General features: G+C 42.3%; 1 protein-coding gene across 1 annotated transcript in view; it reads left to right on the forward strand.

Moving 5' to 3' along the window:
• The window catches only part of PRR5 (proline rich 5), a 51,277-nt gene that overhangs the window by 13,067 nt on the left and 15,079 nt on the right, over window positions 1-23,131 (forward strand). Inside the window, exons 3-6 of the mRNA XM_059816509.1 lie at window positions 4,084-4,132; window positions 4,804-4,861; window positions 8,906-8,997; window positions 11,219-11,359. Coding sequence (XP_059672492.1) covers window positions 4,084-4,132; window positions 4,804-4,861; window positions 8,906-8,997; window positions 11,219-11,359 — 340 coding nt within the window. The remainder of the gene's footprint in view (window positions 1-4,083; window positions 4,133-4,803; window positions 4,862-8,905; window positions 8,998-11,218; window positions 11,360-23,131) is intronic.

Consider the following 23,131-nt stretch of genomic DNA (forward strand, 5'->3'; position numbering starts at 1 on the left):
AAGAAACAAATAGCCATTATTTCCACTGGGCAGAATTTGAGTGTAGAAGCAAGCGTTCAGGTAAATGGCTAGTACCAGTAACTTTTCTCAACAGTTACAGGACAGTAAAAGAAGTTATTTTATTTTACCACTTTAATTACAGCAGATTCTGGGATACTTTTCATAATTAAACCTTGAATATCCAAGTTGACTCACAGACCAAGTGCAAATATTTGAACAGTTACGTTATGCCCGCAATATTTGCACACCATCGTTTTGACTCAGGAATGTCACGTATATTCAACTACTGTATGTCACCTACGTGCAGACAAATACGTATAGCTTCCTTTTCCGAGCGCACATCTCAAGGCTTTGAACTCTGATTATATATGCAGTGATTATTTAAGAAAACATCCCTGGGTACAAATCTGCACAGTACCATTTACTTTTCTTCTAGGTTTGGCTCATGAAAGCTGCCACTCATTTACACTGATGCCTTTTGACACCTTTCTTGCATTCCTCTGGCATTAGAAAGTGGCCTTAAATACGGAGTTCTGTAGCACTCAGAAGCCCCGCTACCAATAAAATCGGTGTGTGACTTCAGTCTCTTTCATATCGCTGTAACTCCTGACTAACTCTGCTAAAGCGAATGAAGTACAGTAAGGTGAGAAGGTACTCCAGTATCTGGGAATATCACCACTGTATGGCCTGTACATTACTACTTCTGAGCCCTTACTAGGTGATTTAATAGGGGATTGATTCAAAAGTCAGATAGTAAAAATCTATATGCATATACTTCCTGTTTAGTATTTCTCTTGGTGCATGTGTGTGATACTGTAATCATACAGTGTTTTTTTCTTTTTCATTTCATGCACCATAGGTCATTTCAAAGTCTTTATTTACACCACTTGTAAATCTAGAAAGAAAAAGAAGGAAAAGGAAACCCAGTGGAAGCAGGATGTCCTGTATTAAAGCTAATACATATTTATAGCTGCCTCTTTTCTGAGTTTCAGGATACTGGCTTAATGCAAACAAAGCACATTTTAGTGGCATTTCCTCCTTTGTAGCAAGAGTTCAAAGCCAGTAAAATCACTTGTTTCCATTTGCTTCATTTAACTTGATTTAACTAATAAAATTAAAATCAAATATTATACAGTGTTAGACTTTCCATTCTGAGTAATGTTACAACAGTTAATTTCAAAATGAACCAAAGAAGCGGCAGCAGGGAGATACAAAAAAGTCAGGAGCTCTTTTAGCATATTTTTATGTGAATTTATATTATCATCTGAAATTTATGAAGTCATTAAATAGGCAATGTAGACCTGATACCAGTGATATACAAGCTTCATAATAGTGCAAAATTGCTAGCTTCAAAATCATACGCACTTGAAACAAAATCTCCTATGTGATCAGGGCTCTCTTTTAAGTTTGATCAGATTTTTACCTGGTTTCCACCATGATGTCCACATATGTAGATAAGGTTATGCAGTAATCTGCATTATCCAGGATCTGACAGGTGACAACCTAACTGATTTTTGTTAAAGGAAATGAAGCAAGAATGAAAACAAAATTGCAAGCAATGTCTTGGATCCAGTTTTGTTGTGGATCTCTTTTAAATTAATATGGGTGCAGGGAACAGCAAACACCAGTGTTCTGATGTGGCCTGAGGGCTTCACTATTTCACGAGAAATTAATAAAGCAGCGTGAAGTATCGGTATTATTAAGGATTCAAAGAGCAAGATGCATTAATTGTGCTGTCAGTTCTTCTTCCACCCTGTAAACAGAGATGCTGGTGTAGCCATAGTGCTCCTTGGTGTGATGCAGTCCAGTGCATATAATTAACTACAAACTGGTTGTTCAGTTCATTCACAGCTGAAAAAATGGAAATGTCGTTGGATTTTGTTTTATCAGAGGGCTAGTTATTGGATAAGTAGAGCATCATTTTGTATTTCCTACTCTAAATACCAGGAATTATCAGTAGAACCTAAAATATGAAAAGAGAAAGTATTTGTAAATCAGCTGTTCAAGACTATGAGGACTCCAGGACTAGACTTCAAAGACCTGCTAGCTTGAGGAGAGGGTAGAAAATTAAGCAAAACCTGTCAGCATAAAGTATCAGTATTTTTTTTTAAATGTGGCACAAAGAGATATCTGGGAACAAATTGTCTCTATCATAGGAGAATTCAAAACTGCAACTTTCTTGTTATTTTAACCTGAAAATGGTTCATCTATCCATGTTCAAAGTAAGAAAAACCTTTAGTGTCATCGCTTGCGGTCCATAAAAAAATCACACCCCTTGGACAGTAAATCCCCAGCATGGCACGATTTGGCTAGAGCATCCTTGTACTCACTGACGTACTCTTAAGGCTTTAAGACGTTAACAGTCTTTGGGGGAGGTGGGTTTTAACCCCTGCCAAGGGCTTGTCAGCGGGTACCATTGAGGATGGAGTCTCAGGGCACTGCAAGGGTTGTCCTCTCCCATATGTTGCAACATCATGCCAAGGGGTCTAGCCGTAAAGTGGCCGTTTATGTGAATGAGAGACCTATGGCTAAAGCCTGAGCTGGCTTTGGAAATTTTTGTCCATAGATAGTTTGTCTGAATTAATCAGGTTTCTAGCAGAAAAGGGTTTTGATGCTTAGCAGCATCTGAAAACCCCTTCCTTTTGTTTATTTTCTATTTCATTTATGCCTAGAGTGTTTCCACGGAGTGCTATGAGGTCAGTGTGGACATGTGCTTAAGGATAAATAAATAAGATACTGTATTTCGGCCTCCTAAAGACTGACCTGCTCCTCCTTTCCCTGAACTTTCAGAAGATCTCAAGAGGCTGTGCTGAAGCATGTGGTGTTAAAAACATCAGATCTAACTCCTGCAGACTTTTTTAGGGAGCGTAGGGATATGCTGGACTTTTTAAACCGGATGTATATTTGTTTACTAGTTAAATAATTTGATTAATTAGTTATTGTTAGTTAAAGACATAACCCAAAGGGATAGATGGTAACATGCCACTGAATATATAACTTTTACATAACTACCCTAATTGAAGTGGGCTTTTCGATTTTAAGTTGAAATTGACCTCATTTCTTCATGGGACCTGAGGTGGTCACCCAGAGAGACAGGTTTTCAAAAGAGCTCCAGGCCAGATTTGCAAATGTTCAGAAAGCCCAGCTGGGGCTACATTTTCATAAGGTCCGAGCTCTCATTTACGCATCTAAATAGCGACCTGAGTGCAGAGAAGTACATCTAGCATCCGACATGTGAGACTTAAATGACATACAGCTCTTTAGCAATGTAGTGAGTTTTATCTGGATACAAAGGTTGGGCTGGCGGATTGGGTTGAATTCAGTTTCTGAATTTGTTTGTGGGAATCTTCTGCATGTGAGATTGGTTTGCTCTCTGAGATTGCTTGTAGGTTTTAGTGTAGAGGAATCATGAAAGGCAGAGCTAAACTGTTAAACTCCTACCTGCTTTTTCACCAAAACCGTATGAAACTTCAGCTGCTGTGGGTCTCCTGACTGGAATATCGTGACCCTTACAATGAAAACTGGCCAAGTTTCATGCCTGCAACAAAACCCACAGAATATCATCCTGCTTCAGGTTTCTCTCTAAACATTTTGTCATAGCTCTTTTTTTCAACCTTACGCAAGACAGGGATGATTTGGCTCTGAACATGTCAGCCAAGTCATGTGCTCGGTTTTTGGCTCAGGCCTGTGGATGGGCAGAGAGGGCCAGGACTTCTCCCACGTCTGCAATGCCGGGTGCTGGTGAAACCCCAGCACAGCAGGAGAACAACTCGAGCATTTTTAGAAGGGTTAGCTGTAGGATGGAAAGCATCCTCTTTTCGTCAAGTCTCAATGTCCTTTCATATGTATTTCTGCAACTGAGCCATCTAAAAATGCAGCAGATTATCTTTCAACACATAGAAATGCTGGTTGAAGTCTTGGTATCATTGACCCCGTTTGCTCAATTTCTAGTTAGGCGTTATTGACAGGCTCTGTGCTCATATGAACATATTTTGCTTTTAGTGACTTCTGCTTTTCCATGCAGTGCACAGCTAATACGATTTGCTTGTTACACAGATACTTTTCTTATTCTTTTTAATACAGGCAATTATTGAAAACAGAACTGGGATCCTTTTTCACTGAATATCTACAGGTAGGCATGTGTTTTCTTTCATTTAAATCAGATTGCGTTATATGCTACTGAGCAAAAACATTCCACCCACTCTAAATGCTGATCTGGAGCCCCTTAAAACCATACAGAGATGTCCACTAACTTCTCTGTGTTCTGACATTTACGGACTAATGAGGTTTGGATTTTATATAGTTAGATAGTGAAAGCCCAAGCCGTGGAATAGATTTATGCAGTCACTGTGTTTCTGTATGACATTGCTGTCTTTCAGTAGACTTTAGACATTCTCTTTTAACTTAAAATTTAAGTTCCTGAGTAAACCAGTTAAGTTAATTGTAGTATAGTTAGTAGGAAAGACATTTAGCAGTAAGTACACACTGTCTATTGAAGCAGTATTCCTTGTGCTTCTCTAAGGCAGAGTACATGCTTTGTGGGTCAGCCATTTGAAGTTTGAGATGCACTTTGTACCACACAGAATATGTGCTGTATCCTGAAAGCAGTAGGTGATTATATCATCATTTGACGAGTGTCCCAAGTCATTTAAGCAAGATGGACACAGGAGGAGTCCTTTGATAATTGATTATTAAAAGAAAAGACCCCCTTTATTGTCAAAAGTTAAGAATGAAAAAAATGTGAAATATGGTGGGTGTAGGGAAATACAGAATGAGTAAAGGTAGTCTATATTTTATTTACAGAATCAGCTGCTCACAAAAGGCATGGTGATCCTAAGGGACAAGATCCGGTTTTATGAAGGTAACTTGGATTTTAGCATGGCTATCTACGTCTGTCACAGGAGTTTTAGCAAATGCATTCTGGAGGCAGTGTGATGCTTTCCACTATCTTCCTGGGACTATGGATTAGCTTGTATCAATTCATTCCTGCTATCTGTTGTTGTGTCCCGCCTTGGTGTTCCCATTGGCTTTCATGAAGGAGAGGTAAGGGCCTAGAGCAGCAGCGAGGGACTAAAAGAAAGATTACCTCCAGCATGGATGCTTCCTTCTCCTTCGGTTATAGCCTGCTCAATGTTAAGGAAAAGTGGAAAAATAGAGTGAGATATCTTAATGAACAAAAAACCAAGCACTAAGATCCCAGTTAGTTGAAGTGTCTGGCTAAGTCCAAATTAATGCTGCAGGTTGTTTTAAGGGTTATTCTGGATTCATGCTTACATAAATGAGGTCAGACATGATGGAAGTAAACATCAAGGATAACCTCTACCTGATATGTCATTTTACAGTCACCCTCATTTCGTGTCCTATGCTATTGTGCGCCATTTAGATGTACTGTTAAATATGCCATTTTGTCCTAGACATAGGCATACGTCATCAGAGGCTGAAATGGTTTCGCAGTATCTTCAAGAATTATTGCCCATGTAAACAGTCTAAAGATCTTTGGGGAGTCTTGAGGCAATTATAAAGAAATGCGTCTTTCCTTTTCCAAAGCTGCAGTCATAATACCACTTAGTCTAAATATACTGTTTAGGCAGTAGCCTGGAGACAACTGTTTCCATTAGTTTCAGCTATCTATAAAGCCTAAATGTGACTTTTCATTACTGACAGTACAGTTGATCAGATTAAGATGGTGGTATGGGACCCAGCTTTTCTGATGAAAAAACAATAGCCCTGAAGACTGCAAAAAGAGAACAAATTTCACATTAAAAAAAATACTCCAAAAAAAGTACCCAAACTCTTCTAAGCTGAACACAGAATTCCTCAGTTATATAAAATAACAGCTTGGAGAGCAAAAGGGGAGCTGTAAGGCTCTCGAGGCCTTCATAGCTGCTTTGTAAATCACAAAGGAAGTTGTTTTTTAATTATGAATCAGGACATTAGATGCAGAGACCTACCAAAGTCCAAACCCACTTTCTTCTGGTTTTACTAGCTTGAAAATCAAAAATACCATCTCTGATGTTTGAGATCCAAGCTGAGATGAAAAACTGAAATGTGAGACCACTAAATGGCTTTCAAATGTAGGAGCATGTTCAGCAAATAAAAAATTTCAGCAAGCTGTTAAGTTTATTTTGGTTTTGAATTTGGTGTATTATTTTGTGGTTGTCCCTTAAAATATGGTCAGAAATGCTGGTAAGGTGAGGATTAGGTTGGTCATGTTTTTTCCAAGTCCGTCCTCGGAAATGTCGGCTCACTAAAACTGGCAAGTTACAGGAGGGTAGCTGTAATTTAGGAATCTGATTCAGAGGCAGAGCTCTTTCTGACAGACAGCTTTCTGTTAGCTTGCAGGGGGAGCTGCTGATGGATGTGAGTTTCCAAGGCTGGAGTTTGGGTTTCCTGGCAGCAGAGGCAGCAGCATCCCAGAGTCCATCCCCTAGTCAGTGATCCCATGGCTCCCAAAACACCTGAGACAATGTTGGGAACATGGAAATCTAGGGAGCTGCCATTCTGAGCAGGGCGGGCTCCCTTCCTGGGTCCGCAGCAGCTGCGGTCCTGCCCTCAGATCTCAGGTTGTCTCGCATCCCATGGTTTGAGTTTCCCTATCCAGGTGGTGTTGAAGTTTTCAAAAGAGAAAAAAGATCACTTCAGAGCACGCTTTGGAGGGGGTTTGTCCCGCAGGAGGTTTTGAAAATTTTAGCTTTTGTTTTGAAACGATTTTTTTATTCTTGTATTTCTTTCAGGAGTTTCAATTAACTTTTAGAAGCACTGTGAAAAGTACTATATGCGTGTTTATGTCATACAAAATTGACTATATTGTGCTTCATTAAAATGAGCGTTTAGAGTAACCCAGTTTCCTGGAATCTGGCAAATGCATATGGTAAATGTAGGAATCTTTGCCTGCCAGTAAAACAAACATATTCTTGAAAGGACACGGAAGTCACGTTCCTCCGGGTGAAACATGCTCATCATCAACAAACCGTAGGAATTCTTCCGCAGCCCCCAGTAAAAGGCCTGCCTGGTGAAACAGCCTTTCTGAGCTGCTGCACAGAAACCCATCACTTCACAAAACAAGCTGCCCACAAGATGAAAGAAGCATGTGACAGTAAAGGCATGTTTATCTCAACAGGGTAATTTGACTTCATGCAAGATTTGAAAAGGACCAGTGTTCAGCACCCACATTTGCAGCCAGATTTGTAAGGGCTTAGTTTCCACTTAACCTCAACTTGTGGGCAACTATCGTATTTAACTCTTTTTAAAACTCTGCCCTCAAAGCATAGAGTGGTTGGGCTTCAAATTTATACCTTTGAAACACTTTAGTGTTTCAAACACTAGTATATGGAGGTTATAATGCAACGGTATGTATTATTATTACTGCTACAGCTGCTAGGAATTTTGGACCTGGTTCCCTGCTGTGTTTCACTAGAACTAATGCAAGACAAACTTTTAAAAAACTGAAAACAAGAACACCCTTTTCAGTCTTGTGCACGAGTGCGTACAGACACAGAAGGAACTCCTGCCTGGTGGTGCAGAAACGAAGACCTCGGCGTGGTTCACAGGCCAGCAGCTGCAGTGTAGCATGGTGATCCACATTCGTCACTGAAAGCACTTAAAGTCGTCAACCCAGGAATAATTCAGGAGTTGCAGACAGGCCAGAGCTGATGCTATTTGTCACGTGCTTAAAAACGCAGGGAGATCAAGTATCCCGTGATAAATGATTGGCACTTGCTAACTTGGAGTGTAGATGCTTTCATGCAGAGTTTCTTTGTGATGCGTGTGTAATTCTGGGCAAAATGTTCCCTGGCTGAGGCCCTAAGTAATGCTGTAATACAAAAGTTAAGAATAGTATATGATTCTGACACCAATAGTAATATTGATTGATTGCTATTGAATTTGCTTTCTTATAGGTCATATTGTCTTGTCTGAATGTCTCATAATCATTGATGTATTTATCTCCATAATACTCGCTGGTGGAGGTGCAGTGGCATTGCTCTCCTTTCACAGTTGGGGTAGGGGCACAGACATAGTAAAGAGCTTGCCTAAGGTCCCACGGGCCGTTTTGGGGAACAGGGATTTGAAGCCAGCATCCAGCTGTGGAGCCAGACTTCCTTTCCCGTAGATCTCAGCTCCTTCGTTTGCCTCTGTGTTTTACGAAATGTTCTGTGAGGAACTCCGTGTCCCACTCGGTTGTAGGACCTGGCCAGAGCTGCTCCGATCTCCACTGGGGAGGCTTCCAGGTGGCTGCAGCTGGGGAGGGAATAGAGAGAGAGGTGGCCTTGCTGCGAGGACCATGGGGAACTCACATCATAGCAGGTTTTGACTGCATCCTTTGAAAGTTACAGTGTAAAGTAGAGCCGCAACACCATTCTCTTTTTCCATAGAGCTTGGGTGAGATTTTGTACGTAAGTGGAGATAAAGGGAAGCTAAGGGATCAGTCTGAGGGGATGGTTTGTGGAGGACCTCCACAGAGCACAGTTTGCTCTGCTGGCTTATGGCTTAGAGGGCAGAGGGGAGCATGGTGGGGGAGATTTCTCTGCAGGAATGTTTCCACATTTAACCTGCTGGGTCCTAATCCTACTGCTCTCCTCCACAGTCTTGTCCAGTAGGCAAGAAGAGGAGGCGGTAACCTGAGCTATTATTCTTTATTATTCTTCACGGGGTTTTTCTGAGTAAGCTTTCACCTCAAAGTCTCTTGAGTTTACTAAGAATGTTAAATGTGTCATCTGCAAAGACACAAATAATGAATGATCCGATACAGTGAAAGGAATACTAATTCCATACTGCTAATAGTAGCTGTTACATGATTCATCTTTGTGTGTAATAGCAGATCCACATTGTTTTCTGCGTGTTTTAGTCTTTGCAGTTAACTGACTGCAACCTAAATGGTTCACTAGTTTATTTTGTGTTTTTGCAGGGCAGAAACTACTGGATACCTTAGCTGAAACCTGGGATTTTTTCTTCAGTGATGTCCTGCCCATGCTTCAGGCTATTTTCTATCCTGTGCAGGTGAAATATTACTCTGTTACTACAGAATCTTGAAAAACTGGAAAAAGCAACTTTACTGGTTCATCAACAGATTGATGCAATCCTTAACTCTCTCTCCTTGGGCCAGCCTCCCAGTGCAGCTGTTCTGTATAGCTGTGTCATGCAAATAAGTTATTTATGCAAACAGCGGTTTGAAGTGCTTGGGTGAAAAAGATGAAGGGGAACTTTGAAAACAGGAGTGGAGTGCAGGGAGGATGGTTAGTCCTTCTGTCAACTCACACTAAAAGTCAAAAAAATTACAAATGATAAACTGAACTATGCACACATTGAAATAAGTGGAGCTGTGTTGACTTAAATGTATACATTTCCTTCTCTGTGATGTGAATTCGTCTCTGAAGTATCTCCGCTTTTGAAAAGGAATTGTATTTCCAAGGTCAAATTCTGTGCTACTATAAATGACCAGCAATAGTCAGTGAAGTTATACCAGTTTACCTGAGCACAGAATTTGACTCCAGTAATTTTAAATCCACAATAGGTACTTGATCTGTTTTGGATGAGGCTCACTCTTCTAACTTAGTGATGGCCACAGGGTGTTGTTTATCACTGAAGTCCCAAGGAAATCTGTACCAGATAGGTATAAGTGACGTTCTGGAGTTGCTCTTAGATGCCTACAGATTTTAGCGGGAGTTTGGTGCCTAAACATATTTGGGGAAACTTTGGAAACTTTCTCCAAGTGGAGTTTTTTCCAAGTGGACTTCATACCTGAAATGATTGTCCAAATGGTATTGATATTACCATTTGCATCTGCAGTTAATTACAGGCATAAAATCTGAATTCAGTGGAAAAGCTGCAGCTTGACACAGAATTTGATTCTGAAAGAGAAGAGCTCTAAAAACATACAGGGCTACTTCACCTATTGACTTGTGTCTTACCAGCAGAAACTCTAAAACAATAGACATAATATGGTATTAAAAACCTCTTAGAACACGATGGGAGATTTTTCTAAGTGCCACATAATTTAAATCCAAGGCATTTGGGAACCTAGAGATATAGGTAGGCTCTCAAGCTGTTTTTCCACGCTGACTTGACTAAATTAGAACTCACTCAGATGTTTTTGAAAATTGCACCAAATACCCCTTTTCACTGTTGTGTTTCTGAGGCCTTTGAAAATAATTTAGCAACACAAGTTTCCTCACCTTTCAGGTGGAAATAATTGCTTGAATTTTCAAAAGAGCCTGGAGGGGGTAAGAATGCCAAGTCCCATGTAATTTCAAGTAGATCTAGGTGCCTGATGTTCTAAGGATACTTCCAAAAGCCCAGCTGGTGCTTATGTGCTCTTGTAAATTCTGTTCATTAGCAACTGAAGCAGATTTGGCCACCTTTACTTCGGTACAAATAATTAACAAAGTAAAAAGGAATGGGTGGGGTGGGGTCAGGCTTTTTTATTCTGAATTAATGTAAGCCAATACCAGCTGAACATCAGCCCTTCCAGAAGGGTTAATATTTGTCTGGCAGCACTCAGAACCACAGGCAAGAATACATATGTTCAGCCATATATACCCAAGGAAAAAGCCCTGGTAATGGGAACAGTTACACAACTTCTCATCAAGCATAAGGCAAGTGGTGTTAACCTCTGCAGGCAGAGCTGGCGTTGTATTCTTCAGATGAGATTTTTTTCAATGAGAAGTGATGCTTGAAAAGATGTCTTTGAAAATGCAATATGAAACTTCAGCTCTGCTTCTGCCTTATAGTGAAGTCTCCTAAACCGTAGAGAAAAGGAGGATCCACAGGTGGGCTGAGTCAGGATTCCCACCATAATTTGAAGAGAGTATCCAGCCAGTACTCAAATTCTTGAGAAATAATAGAAATTCAACTCTTTTTCAACCCAACTTTTTTTTTTTCTTTTTTTTTGAACATATGGTACATTTCATTTCTGTTGAAGTACAAAATATTCGTATATATTCTGTGCTCAAGTATGATCCCCCACATGCCACCTCAACCCCTCATCATCTTCATACACAGTCAGACTCAGCCATTGTCTGCAGCATTCATTACTGCCAAATCAAATTCACTGTGCATATTTGTAGGCTGCTCTGTGTCCTTTGTTATGTTTCCTCTGCTTTTCATTCAGGTTTACCATTCTTGTAATCCCTCAGAAGTGGAGGAAGGAATTTTGACAGAGGATTTTGAAACTCATTTTCACACTGCTCATAATCCATCTTGCTTTGTTTCTGTTTCTAAGGGGAAGGAGCCCTCGGTTCGGCAGCTGGCTCTTCTGCACTTTAGGAATATAATTACCCTCAACATTAAATTGGAAGATGCATTATCACGTTCCAGAGCCAGAGTTCCACCTTCTATTATTCAGATGCTGCTAATACTCCAGGTAAATTGGTTACTTTTCTCAGGCTGTTTTCTTTATCTGTCTTTCTGTACTGTATTGCTGAAGTCTTCTTAAGCAGGCTCTGATTTTGCTCATTTATTGAAAACTTCTTACCCGGAATGCCAGAGCTTCTGTGCAATTAAATGTGGTCCTAATATCTAAAAGTAGAGACTGTAGAGGTTCAGATTTCATGCCTTAAGATCCAGAGGGTGTGAGAGTAAAGACTCATTTTGAAACTGTGGGCTTTGAAATAGGAAGTTTTGCAAGCAGACCAGTGTATGTGGTAATAACACGACTTCCATGACATGCTGCATGTTGCTGCATTAGTGGTTCTGGATATGAAGCTTCACATCTGGAGTAGGCAGCAAAGTGAATATGCAATTTATGGTTGAATCATGGTCATATTGGGTCACTGGAACCAAATTCTATCAAAGCTGTTCATACAAAAACATTATCACCAGATAGATACTGGTATTTGCCTTCAGTGTTAGATTATTTTTTTTAGTAGTAGTGAGGAGAAATACAGAGAGGAATTCCAGGCAAAAGGCAAGTTTAAGATATTAATTTTTTTTGCTTAATTAAAGAAAAGCATGAGCTTGAGTTGAGGAGAAGGGGGATGAGGCAGAAGGGAGGGAGAGAGCCAGGAGTGGATTCTTAAGGGTGTGAGGAAGTTGAGATTTTCCTGGCCAGTGATTTTTTTTTTTAATAAACAACTAGATTTACAGCAAATGAAAGGATACCGTTAAAATGACTCTTTGCTCTTCATCACCGTATGAATTAGTTTTGTGTCTGAAATTGTTTTAAAGAGCAGGATAATCTAAAGGCCAGTGATGAAAATGGAGCAAGGAGTAAGATTCTCTCTACTGGGTCAAGAAATGGTATTTCATCCTTGCTATCACAGGGTACATTTGTTGGAGTCTATAATGGTGTGTTTAACCTCGTTTTCTCAGAAAAAGATACTTAATGCGATAGGACTGCCTGCTTGCTCCTTGTCTCCTTCTCCCTAACCTCCAACTTGCCAAATGCTTCTTGAAACTGCTGGCTGATGGTGGCACAATGACAGTGATATTGGAGATATTAAGATTCCTAGAAGTTTCATAGAAATTAGTGTGTGGAGAGAGGAGAGGAGCCTCAGGGAGAAACGGGAGCATGGGCTTAACTGCATAATGAGACATCAAACAATTCACGTAATTGCACTGTGAACCCAGCTGTGCTAATAGGCACCAGAGACTCCACATGAGAGAGTACCTTCACGAAAACCTTAAATCACAGGAAGGTTGTCTATCAGGCCTTATCCCTTCTTAGATGGAAGGTAAACTCTACATTCTAAACCAGGCTTCAGCAGTGTTGTCGCTAACAGATCTGCTAGCTTTTTTGTGGTTTCTTCTTTAGAGAGTCTGTGTTGGCTGTGAGCAAGATCCGGCTTCGAATGAATTCAGTGGTGAGCTGGGAACTCAATAACAGCCTGATTTAGAAAGTTCATAGGAGGTGATGTGGAGTCATTTGCCAAGAGTAGTGCTACAAGAAACAGTTTCTTTGCAAATCTGCTTTCTTCAACAACCAGAGGTGTTAACAAGGTGGATGCCTGTTTAGGGTAAAAGGCTAAATCTATTCTCATTGCAAAGCTGTTGATGGAAATCAATAACAAAGTGAGAGGGAGTTTGCCCGTGGGCGTTTATTTCTGCATGTTACCTACGGTTGTCTGGTAGCATTGGTGAAAGTCCTTTCACGGCAATAGTTCTGCCAAACTTGTGGTTTAAAATCTAATGGAAATTACAGGAAAAGGTCAGAAGAGGATCTGGGAATGAGCTATTTACATGCTTAGCAGTGTTAGTCAATAATTGGATTTCAGAGCAAAGGCTTTTTCCCAAACTCAAATGTCACATTAAACAAAAGCAAATTTTATACATTTATGTCATAATAATGGAATTTCCTTGACTTAGATTAACTCAACATGTGAATAGGGCTGGAAGAGAGATGACATTTCAGCTGTCCAAAGAGCACATGGCGGGCTCCTGTGCATGGATTTCCCAGACTGAGAGACAAAGTCTTGATGTGGACATTGTCTAATCCCTATTTCTGTCTGCTGTGGATATCTCTTCCATAACAAACTCGGTGACACTGGACCAGACTCCCATAGCTAGCGATGTTGACCCTGGACCACGTGTTGAACCTGGCGCTAAGTTTCCCCGTTTCTGTCCGTGACAGCCTTGTGCAGCTGTGTTACGTAATTAAGGAGCAGGTCATATTCTTCAAGACAGCAGCTGTAATGTCAGCTGAAGGTCACAGGTTGACAAAGATCCATGCTGACATGCACCAGTCTGTCCTGTTAGACTGGATTAAAGCAGCAGAGATTTGGTAACTAATGCAGGGTGCATCTGGTATTGCTCATGTTTTAGCTTGTCACGGTGTAGGGGAAGAGCTCTGTCCGTTTGTCAGGAGAAGACACTTTCCTTATGGAGGGGAAGGGAAGCTTTTTAAAGAGGAAATGGAAGCTGCAGCAGTCCCTGGACTTTGTTCAGGAGGTAGGTGCTGATTCAGCAAAGCTCAGGAAGCACACGTTTTACCTGAGCGGGGGTTGGCTTCATTGGCTCCAGCATGTGAGTGATTTCGTTGACATCTGTGAAGTTACTGACCTATTGCAAGTTGTGCACATTCCTTGCTTGCTCAGCTGGCCACCCTCTGGCAAGGAGAATAAAACAGCCCCTGCCAAAGACCTCCTGAATAAAAGGGTCTGAAATGAAGTTGAGCCCCTTACTTCATTGTTTGGGTTGTTGATTTTCCTTCTTTGCATCAAATCTTTCATTCTGTCCACAGTAAACTATTTGCTGGAGGTATGCTTGCCAGCCATGCATTTAATACCCTAGCATGTGATACAGCATCCACAGCAGTCCTCTGGCATACAGTGACATGATAGAGGATATACATTGGGACAGAAGGGATCACCAACCTGACACATGCCTCACAATTTGCCCAGAGAGCCAGATACCTCCATTTTTTTGCATCTAAGACAGCAAAGATTTCTTTTTAAAAAGGGGTGGGGGCAGCAGGAAAATCTCATACCTTCTCTATCCAGTCCCTCTTTGAAGGAAAGAAGAACCTCCATTTCTGGGATAAAGCTGTTACAAGTATTGTAATAGCAGATTGTATATCTGAAGCTTTGTTGTAGGATACCCCTCATTTAAAGGATCAGAAATTAATCCTCAGGTTAATTATTAGACTTGGATTCTTCAATCCAGCAGAGCCACTTCTGCATCTCACCAGTGCTATAACCTGGACTAATTACAAACCAGTAATATATTGGGAAAGAAGCAGTGCCCCAGAGCTGGGGGAAGGAGTGATATTCCCATGCTGTTGAAGTCAGTGGGAGTCTTACCGTGGTGTGGAAGAAGGGTTTTACACCACTCAAACTTTCTGTTGCTGGCATAGCCTGACCCAGTTACAAAGCACAAACTGAAACGTTAATCCTTTGTGGCTGCTTACAGTCAACGTAAGCTTAAGTGCCTCTAGGATGCTCCTGTTTAACTTTTAGGGCCTTCAAGAACAAAATCATGATTGAGAGAAGTAAAAGAAGAAATAAAACTGGTTTGGAGCACAGAGAGATGCACAGGAGCTCACGTAACCACACTGAGTTGTCAGTCTCACCTTAGTGACCTTTCTCTTTGGGTGGAATTAGGAAGGTGGACTGAGAGGGATAAACAGAAGGAAACATTAGAAAAGAATTTTCTCCCTTATGCTCTGTGAACCAGAGAGCGCAGAACTATCACTGGAGGATAAACAATCTGACTTATTTCCCAAAACATATTGTCAAAGAAGACCTTTGCCACTGAAACTGGAACATCTTATCTCCAGGTATCTCTCCTGAGGTCTGAGAAAGTAGGAAGAGAAGATTCAGAGTGTTTATCTGCATCTTTTGGTTAACATCAGGATTATTTGAGTTCACAGAATCTCTCTGGGTGACCCGAGGTATTTCAAAACCCTAGAAAAGCACAGCACAATGTCTCTTGTGCTGAGGGATGAGGCCTCGCTAAACATAAGCTCTGAAGAGAAAAATAAAACCTGTGGTTTCCTTTTTGGCCTCTTTGAGCTTCGTATGAACTCTCTTGCCTGTTGTCTTTCTCTGTAAAGGAAGACAAAATAAATACGTAAAATTGTCTGGTGGGACCTATTTGTTATCTCTGGAAAGTTCCTAAATGTAGGTTTATCTCCTTGCACTTTAAAGCACATTGCAAGAACTGAAAGCAAGTGCAAAGACTGCTGGTTTTCCGTCTCAGCAGCCACACAGCAAACCAAAGACAGCATAGTGGTTAAAAACAAAATACCCTTTGCTACTGGAAAACTGCAGGGTCCTGCCTGCGGAAGAACAGATTTGCTCTAACACTGCAATGTGTGTCAACGGGGGTCAATTCTTTATGGCCATAAGGTTTCAAATTTGGTGGTTGCTTTTGAGAGGTTGTCTTACTAAGTCTCTGAGACGTGAAGCATAGGTTGAACAAAGCGGTGCGGGCGTGAGGTTTCAAGATGCTTTTAATTCCTCTACCTTTTTCTGAACTCCTGGTTTATAAGACACAAAAAATGGAAACCCATAAATAACTGTACTGTAGACCCTATTTAAATATAAATCACCATATCAAAAACCTGTGCTTCCCCTGGCTTGTGCATAAATGCGTTTTCTTCCTTCCTGGTGAAAGGGTGGCTTGTCTGTGTTGTTTGCATCAGCCCCATAGGCATGTAAGGAGTTGGGTAAGAAATCTTACAGCCAGGACTCTGCCTGACACAAAGGGAAGAGTCCTCCACTGCTTTGTATTGACACAGGTGAAACTGAGAATCTGGCCCTCAAGATTTACACCTCAGGGTATTCTGTAGAAACAGTGCAATATCCTCTGTCTTATTTATTGTCTCTATCAGCAAGTGCAGTTTGCAGTAATTAAATTGACACAGGTTTGTTAGCCTGGAATGAATTTGTATTGCCATGATTTTTAACAAGGCATAGCATTCATTTGTGGGAGGAAAAAGATCCTTTTGAAAGAAAATCTTGACCATTTTGCTAGTGAGGAGTACTTGCCATATTTGATTTTTAATTTCTTCATATAGTTTTTATTATTGTGCTAGTTTTGTGGTGCTGGGAATCATTTCTGCATGGAAGCAGCAAAAACGCTAGAATTATTTAATCTACATCTTGGGATATTGCCTCAAGCAGGTTGGGATGTGCTGTGGTAGTAAGACAAGAAGCTGGGAACTGACTGGAGAGTTCAAAAAAGTGGCAGCGGCAGTAGCCTGAGTGCAACACAGGGGAACCAGAAAGGTCTAAATGTACATCACAGAGGTGCTGATACTTTGGTTGGCTCATGGTGCCAGGTGGGAGTGCTAAATGCACTATTTGTACTAACCAAAGTACCGCCTTCGCTTGCTTGCGTGTCAATCAAGAGCAATTCCCCTGCTCTTTGTAACTAAGGCCAATGGAAGTCCATTGCCATATGAAAAGAACAGGTTTTATTTTGATATCAAGTACTCTCCAAAACTAGCTCTCAACATATTTGACAACACTACGTGTTGCCACTTCTGTAACCTTAAGCAGCGGAAAAATAGGAAAGCAACATAAAATGTTGTAGTTGTTTTGCTTTGTTATATATAAACCTGTTTCATGAACACCATGGCATAGTAATTCAAATGTGCATCTTGTCCCTCCTCTTAACAGAAAGACGGTGTTCAAGGGAACATGACCACAACCTCGTCCATCCCAGTTAAACACAATTGTTTTAGAAGGCAGTCTGCGTTGTGCAAACTCCCTTTGGCCGTACGCTTGTAGTGCGTTTTCAGAGCACCTCGCATTAAGTAAAATGTCACTTCTGTGAAGGATACCAGTTAGTTAACCAAAGGTAGGGCTTCAGGTGGAGTTGGTCAAACGCCGCAGCAGTTGTCTAGACTGCCCTGAGTTATGCTGTTAGCGTCCATCGGGTGCTCGGCAGTTTGCCCATGTGGTGTCTTGCACGGTGGTAGGTGAGAAGTGCTTACATGTTATGTCCTCCTTCACATTAGCCAACGCTTACCTTGGGGCTAGAGTGGGCTTGCACGGAGTTATGGTGTAGCTGCTGCCTACAGCACCTGAGACTACTTTAGCCCACAATAATTTACTTGTGCAACCTAAGTGTGAGTTGTAAGTGTGAGCTCAAGTCAGTTAGATACATGTTTAACCTCAACTAAACCATACTAAAATACACGTCTGTCTCCTGGAGTTTGCCTCCATTAATGAAACTGCCCTATTAAAACCAGTACAAATTCATCGGTAGACAAATCCTTAATCCTTAACAAAATAGAGTTGAATCAGTAAAATCATTCTTAACTTGAATTAGAATGTCCCTGCAGACCCTATAATTTTATCGAGTAAGAGAGAGAAGGTTTTAACTAATTGCATTAGTTTGTACAAATGTCTTTTGTGGACCCATTTGGGCCAGTAGACTAAAACTGGCGTAAAAGATAGCATAGAAATTTTGGCTATTGAAAAATTCTGAGCAGGAAACATCCCCACGGTGCAAGAATCCTTTGAGGCAGGGTGCTTTAATACTGTAATTCATGGGTTGTCTACAGGGGGAACATAAGAAGGTTAATCTGAGCTACCTTTTAAACAAGATTAATTAAACCTCATTAAAACTCTGTATGGACACTCATTCTGAGAATTAAAGGGGTAGGAAGGGAGGCATTCTACATCAGAGGCATGAGCACAATTTATCTAAACAGCTTTCTGTTCTTAATTTAGTGAATATAATTTCATTTTCCTGAGTGTCCCCAGGTAGTCAAAGCCACCAGGGAATCGCGGCTGTTGAATTGCCCAGCGGACTACAGTGGGGGGGTCCCCAAGAGGTGGCAGTGACTTTTCGGCTGTTATGGCTGACCACAGACCTGGGAGCCATCCCAGGTGCCAGCAGCACCGTGGGTGGTATCTGCCAGCTACGGCAGTGGTGGCACCCTGCACAAAGAAGGAGGACCGTATGCTCTCTGACCGAGCTGTTTCCGTGTGCGTAGCAAAGACCAGGTGATGCTGTGGTCGGGGTCGCTGGTGCAGCACCTCCCGTTCTGCCCTGCTGGGATTCAGCTGGCCCCGCTCATGAGAAGAACGGCAAAAGCCACATTTCCAACAGAAAGACTGTGCAGGGTTGTTTCGTGTGGGGGCATGGCCAGGCACTTCCTTCCCAGAAAGGGGGTGTCCCCCACCACAGGCACGGAGGGGTTTCCCCACACCGATGTGAATGGCAGCTTCGTGGAAGAGTCCCCTGTAATTAGAGAGGAGCAAAATGAATTCTTTCCGGTATGAATTGTTTGGAAGCAACTCTGGGAGCTGTTTGCTCTCCATCAGGAGTGGTTTCTCCTGGGGTTTTGGTGTTTGCCTGTTTCTCCGTCCATGCTATAGAATTTTATTATTATGGGAAGACGTGTTTCCATTGAAGCCCACAGGGTGACTAAAACAAATTATATGAAATGTCCTAGCTTCTGCCTTCTCCCCAGAAGATGCACTGAGAAGGGAAAGAGTTGTGAAAGGTATGGAAGCTCCTGCTCTGCAGTGCCACCTGACCCCTGTCCCCAAGCCTCTCCTCTTCCTGTCTGCGGTTGCTTGCACCAGAGCCAGCAGCCCATGGGGACAGCGTGTACCAGGCTGATGGCACAGGGACTTGTGCAGAGGGTGACTGCTTTGTGGTGTATTTCTTAAAAAAAGGCTGCGCGTTGCAATCTGCGAAAGATAGGGGAGTGGTTGAAGGAGTCTCTCGGAGGCATCCTTTCTCCCATGGCGAGGGGACGGGGTTAATTATCTTCTATCGGTAATTTCACAGTCTAGCCCTTAGCTCTGCTGCAGCTGCAGAAGAAACAACTATGTGGCACGGTGATATGCGACATGTACTGTGAAGTTCGTTAACTTGCCACTACCCAATTACTACAGACAATCAAAAGGTAAACAGTTAATCGTGTGACAGAGCAGGATTCAGACCACATTCTTTGATTTAAACCATTACTTGTTGGGAGCCTTCTCCTGTTGCCAGTGAGCTACCGAGTGGTTGCAGCGAAACTTCTGCAGCGCGATGTGGCAACGACGTGACAGGCTGCGCCTGCGAGTCAGGCGTGCGGGCAGCTGCGCCAAGCGTCCACAGTATGTTACGGCTTTGCCGCACGCAAACCGGCTGCCCGTGGCGGTGTGGTTTGGCTGAGAAGCGACCATCCATCAGAAAGAGGGTGGGAGCTGTGGTGCGGCAAGCCAGGGGCGTGGGGAGGGGACCGCTCCCGACTCCTGTGCTCTTCAAAATGGATCGAGAGGCCTCTGGTTTGAAGTCGTTAGGCAGGGGGTTGCTCTTTAGTGCTCTTTGATCCAAATGCAAAGCAAAAAGCAAGTGCGCTGCAATCAAGCCGATGCTGGCAAGAGGAAAAGCTGTCATTGAGCCTGACTGAAATCTCTCAGAAAGGTATTTTGTAAAATACAGCTGTTGCACTCAGAGTGGCTCTCACATAAAAGCAATTAAATTTCTTCTCCTTGAGCAGCTAAGAGCTGTCAGCTGCTTCTATTACTGGCCGCCATGTATCTCTAAGCCTCCTTTTTTGCTAGCGTGGATAGGTAAGAGCCTTCATGCACTGGCCACTGTACAAACACAGTAAAAATATGGTCTCTGGACTAAAGATCATGCAGCCTAATGCAAGAGATAGTAGATGTATCAGGACAGACAAATGGGGAATACAAGGAGACAAACACTAGAAGTGATTTTTTGACAAATAATGTCGGCCTCAGTGGTCCGAATGTCCTCTAGAGAATAAGGGCAATGTGGTCCTTGTCCTCTGGTTGTAGGTTGCCTGTTGGGCTCCAAGAAAAGAAATAAATGCCTCATTCCTCCTGTACCACTCACGAGTCTTTCTTGCAGTTTCCTTGTTTAGTTGAAGAGAACAAAACCTTGGAAGAAGCGGTGGGGTATTTCCATTGTTTCTCAAAATGTCTGAAGCACATGAGGACAGATGTTTAGGCAGTATGAAGCTAATGCAGCTCTGCTAAAACCCATGTATGGGGAATGGGACAGTAGTTTTGCCTGGGAAGTTCTAGAATATGGTTATATATGTAGCAGTGTTGTTAACATTTAAAACAGAAGCAAGGAGAAGTCAGTCTATAGAGGTCTCATATCTCTGTGTGATATGAGAATTAAATTAAAGCATCAGCCAGCTTTGGGGGGGGAAAAAAAGACACTTGTTTCAGTAGCATGATCATATCCACAAGAGGTAGGTCAGGGCGTCTGTTGGTTTCAACCACGCAGACTTCCATTACATGGAGATCTACCACGGTTGTTGCAGGAATTGCTGAACGCTGCTGAATTTTGCCAGAACGTGGAGTTGCCGGTGTGCGTGTCCCTGACGGGTGATGGGGATGAAGGAGGGAAGGTCAGCCCTTTAGAGTCACTCCTGTGGTCACGTCCCTACTCCGTGTACTGTTTGCATTTGGGGAGTGCACTGCTCAGTGCTGTCTGGCTGTAAGCTCAGATTTTGCATGCTTGTATTTCTTTGTTTCCTTTTATCCTCTACACCTTGGGTTGCTGAGAGAGGGTTTCCGCTCTAGATCCAGTCACTTGCTTTCCAAGTATTTTGAATTGGCAAAGCCTTTTTAATTGAAATTGAATTGTTCTGTAGCAATGTGTTGCTTTCAGCAAAGCTTTTGCTGCAAGCCAGGAGGGCTCCCGCAGGCCCAGGCTGCCGGGCACCTGGGCTCCAAACCTAGTATGTTCTGGGATCGATGGAAGCTCGACCTCCTTGTGCAAGAGAATAACCACGAAGCGCTCGCTCAGGAGGGAGCTGCTCAGTTCCCAGTTGTCCTGGTGGGTGGCTCCCTGCCTGCACAAGCAGCAGGCTGAGGGCAAGCAGCTGCCCGGAGTGGCTGGTTGCCCGAGCAGGCAGCTGCCCGCGGACGATGTCTGAACCACGCATCTTCTCAAGCCAGGACAGATGGGTGATCTGGAGATGACCTGCTGCTTTCTGGCTCACAGGGATGAGTTGGTGATGGTGAAAATTGTGTCACTAGCAGAAATAGCAAAAATTTAACAAATCCAGAAGGCACAGCTGACACGGCTGCTCAGTCTGTTCAAGAGTATTTCGGAAAAGAAGAAAATGCGTGGAGTAGATTCAGTCACCTGCAAAGGATGAAGCAGCATGGAGGATGCTGAGGGATGATTGTTCATTAATGATTTAAAAGGGGAGTGTGGCTGTGAAAGGCAGTACCAGAAATCCTCACAAGTAGGTAACAGCAGTCGACTTAATGTTTGCAGCTCTTCAAAAGCGTTTCTTGGACGTCTCTTCAAAAGAGCCCGGATGCACTGAGGGAGGGCTCTGCCATCCTTTTTTCTGTTTGAGTACCCACCTGAAAATAAATGCAAGATGGATTTTCTTGCAATAAATTTTAAATGAGAAAACACTCAGAGCCAAGACTAGGTTAAAGACTTGAATGCTCAGAGTTAAAAGTCATCAATTCCCCAGCAAGGTTAGATGAGCTTAATGTGTATAGATCAGCAAGAACTTCAGGAGGGAGCCTAAAAAGAAATGAGAAGCTTTATTCTCTTGGACATTAAACATCACATCTAATTATTTGGTAACTCGCAGGCTGATCTCTGCATGGGCTTGCACATGCGCTTCCGTGCACGTGTGTGTTTGCCCATGAGTGTAATGTGGCAGTGCCAAAGCATTTGTAAATGCAGATAAACTAACTCCAGTTCAAATTTATTCCATAAATAGCTCTTCAGAGACACTCACCTCTGCATAGATTCATATGGTGGGCTGTTTCAAAGTCACATTAGCTTATTTGACTGAGATGATTGCAGCTCTTATCTGTGCCCAGGGGAGTCGCTTAGCCGGGAATCAGACAACCTCTAGCCCTAAAACTATGAAAGGCAGAAATGCATACCATTATTTTTGGTAGATCTTTATTAGCAAACTGGCTGTTCAGCTTCTGCAGGATCCTGTGCACTGTATTTAAAGCCTCAAAGTAACTTCCTTACTTGTAATCGTTTCATATGTTTTACTTATCGTCAGTCTTCGTCTTCTGCTTTGTCTTTTGCAGTCTCATGTAAAATATTTGATAAGCATTTAAAGAAAAATAATACATGGGATTTCTGTGGGTCAGGGGAAGACTAGCCTGTTCTTAGTGTTTCATCCTTTCTGGAAAGAAAAATCCCATTGCTATCTTTCTGCAGCCGAGCCATTTGAAACACTCTCACCAGCCTAACACAAACCGTGTCTGGGGGTTTTGTCTTCCTTATCTTTTGTCTGTGTCTCAGTGCCACCAATGAAAGGAAGAGAGAGACAGAGCAGCTTTTCACGCTGACATTGACATAACTTGGCACTTGCTGGAGATTAAAGTGAGTATGACAAGATCTTTATTTCTGAAGCAGTCACAGGGATCTGAAGTGCTGACTTCTGTCAATACGGCAATGGCAAGCCTCTCTGCCTCTCCCTCCCGTGAATGCTGTTGCTATGACAAAAGCAAGAGGCAGAGATGAGACGAGACATGATTTAACCCTTCAAATATTCTAGGCTTTACCAGTATGCCACTGGCTTAGGATAAAATGAAGACAGGAAAAAATGATGTGAGGTGACACTACCAAGGGCTCATAATGATACAACCATGAATTGTGCAGCTGCATCTGTCCAACACACGCAAAAAAGATACCGGTGCCTAGGAATGGACATGTAGGCATAGGGCACAGCCTCCCGTGGTTGTAAACCAGTATAAAATTATTAACCTAACAGGGTTTATTCTGA

Source organism: Gavia stellata, chromosome 4, assembly GCF_030936135.1.
Source record: "Gavia stellata isolate bGavSte3 chromosome 4, bGavSte3.hap2, whole genome shotgun sequence".
Classification (NCBI taxonomy): Eukaryota; Metazoa; Chordata; class Aves; order Gaviiformes; family Gaviidae; genus Gavia; species Gavia stellata.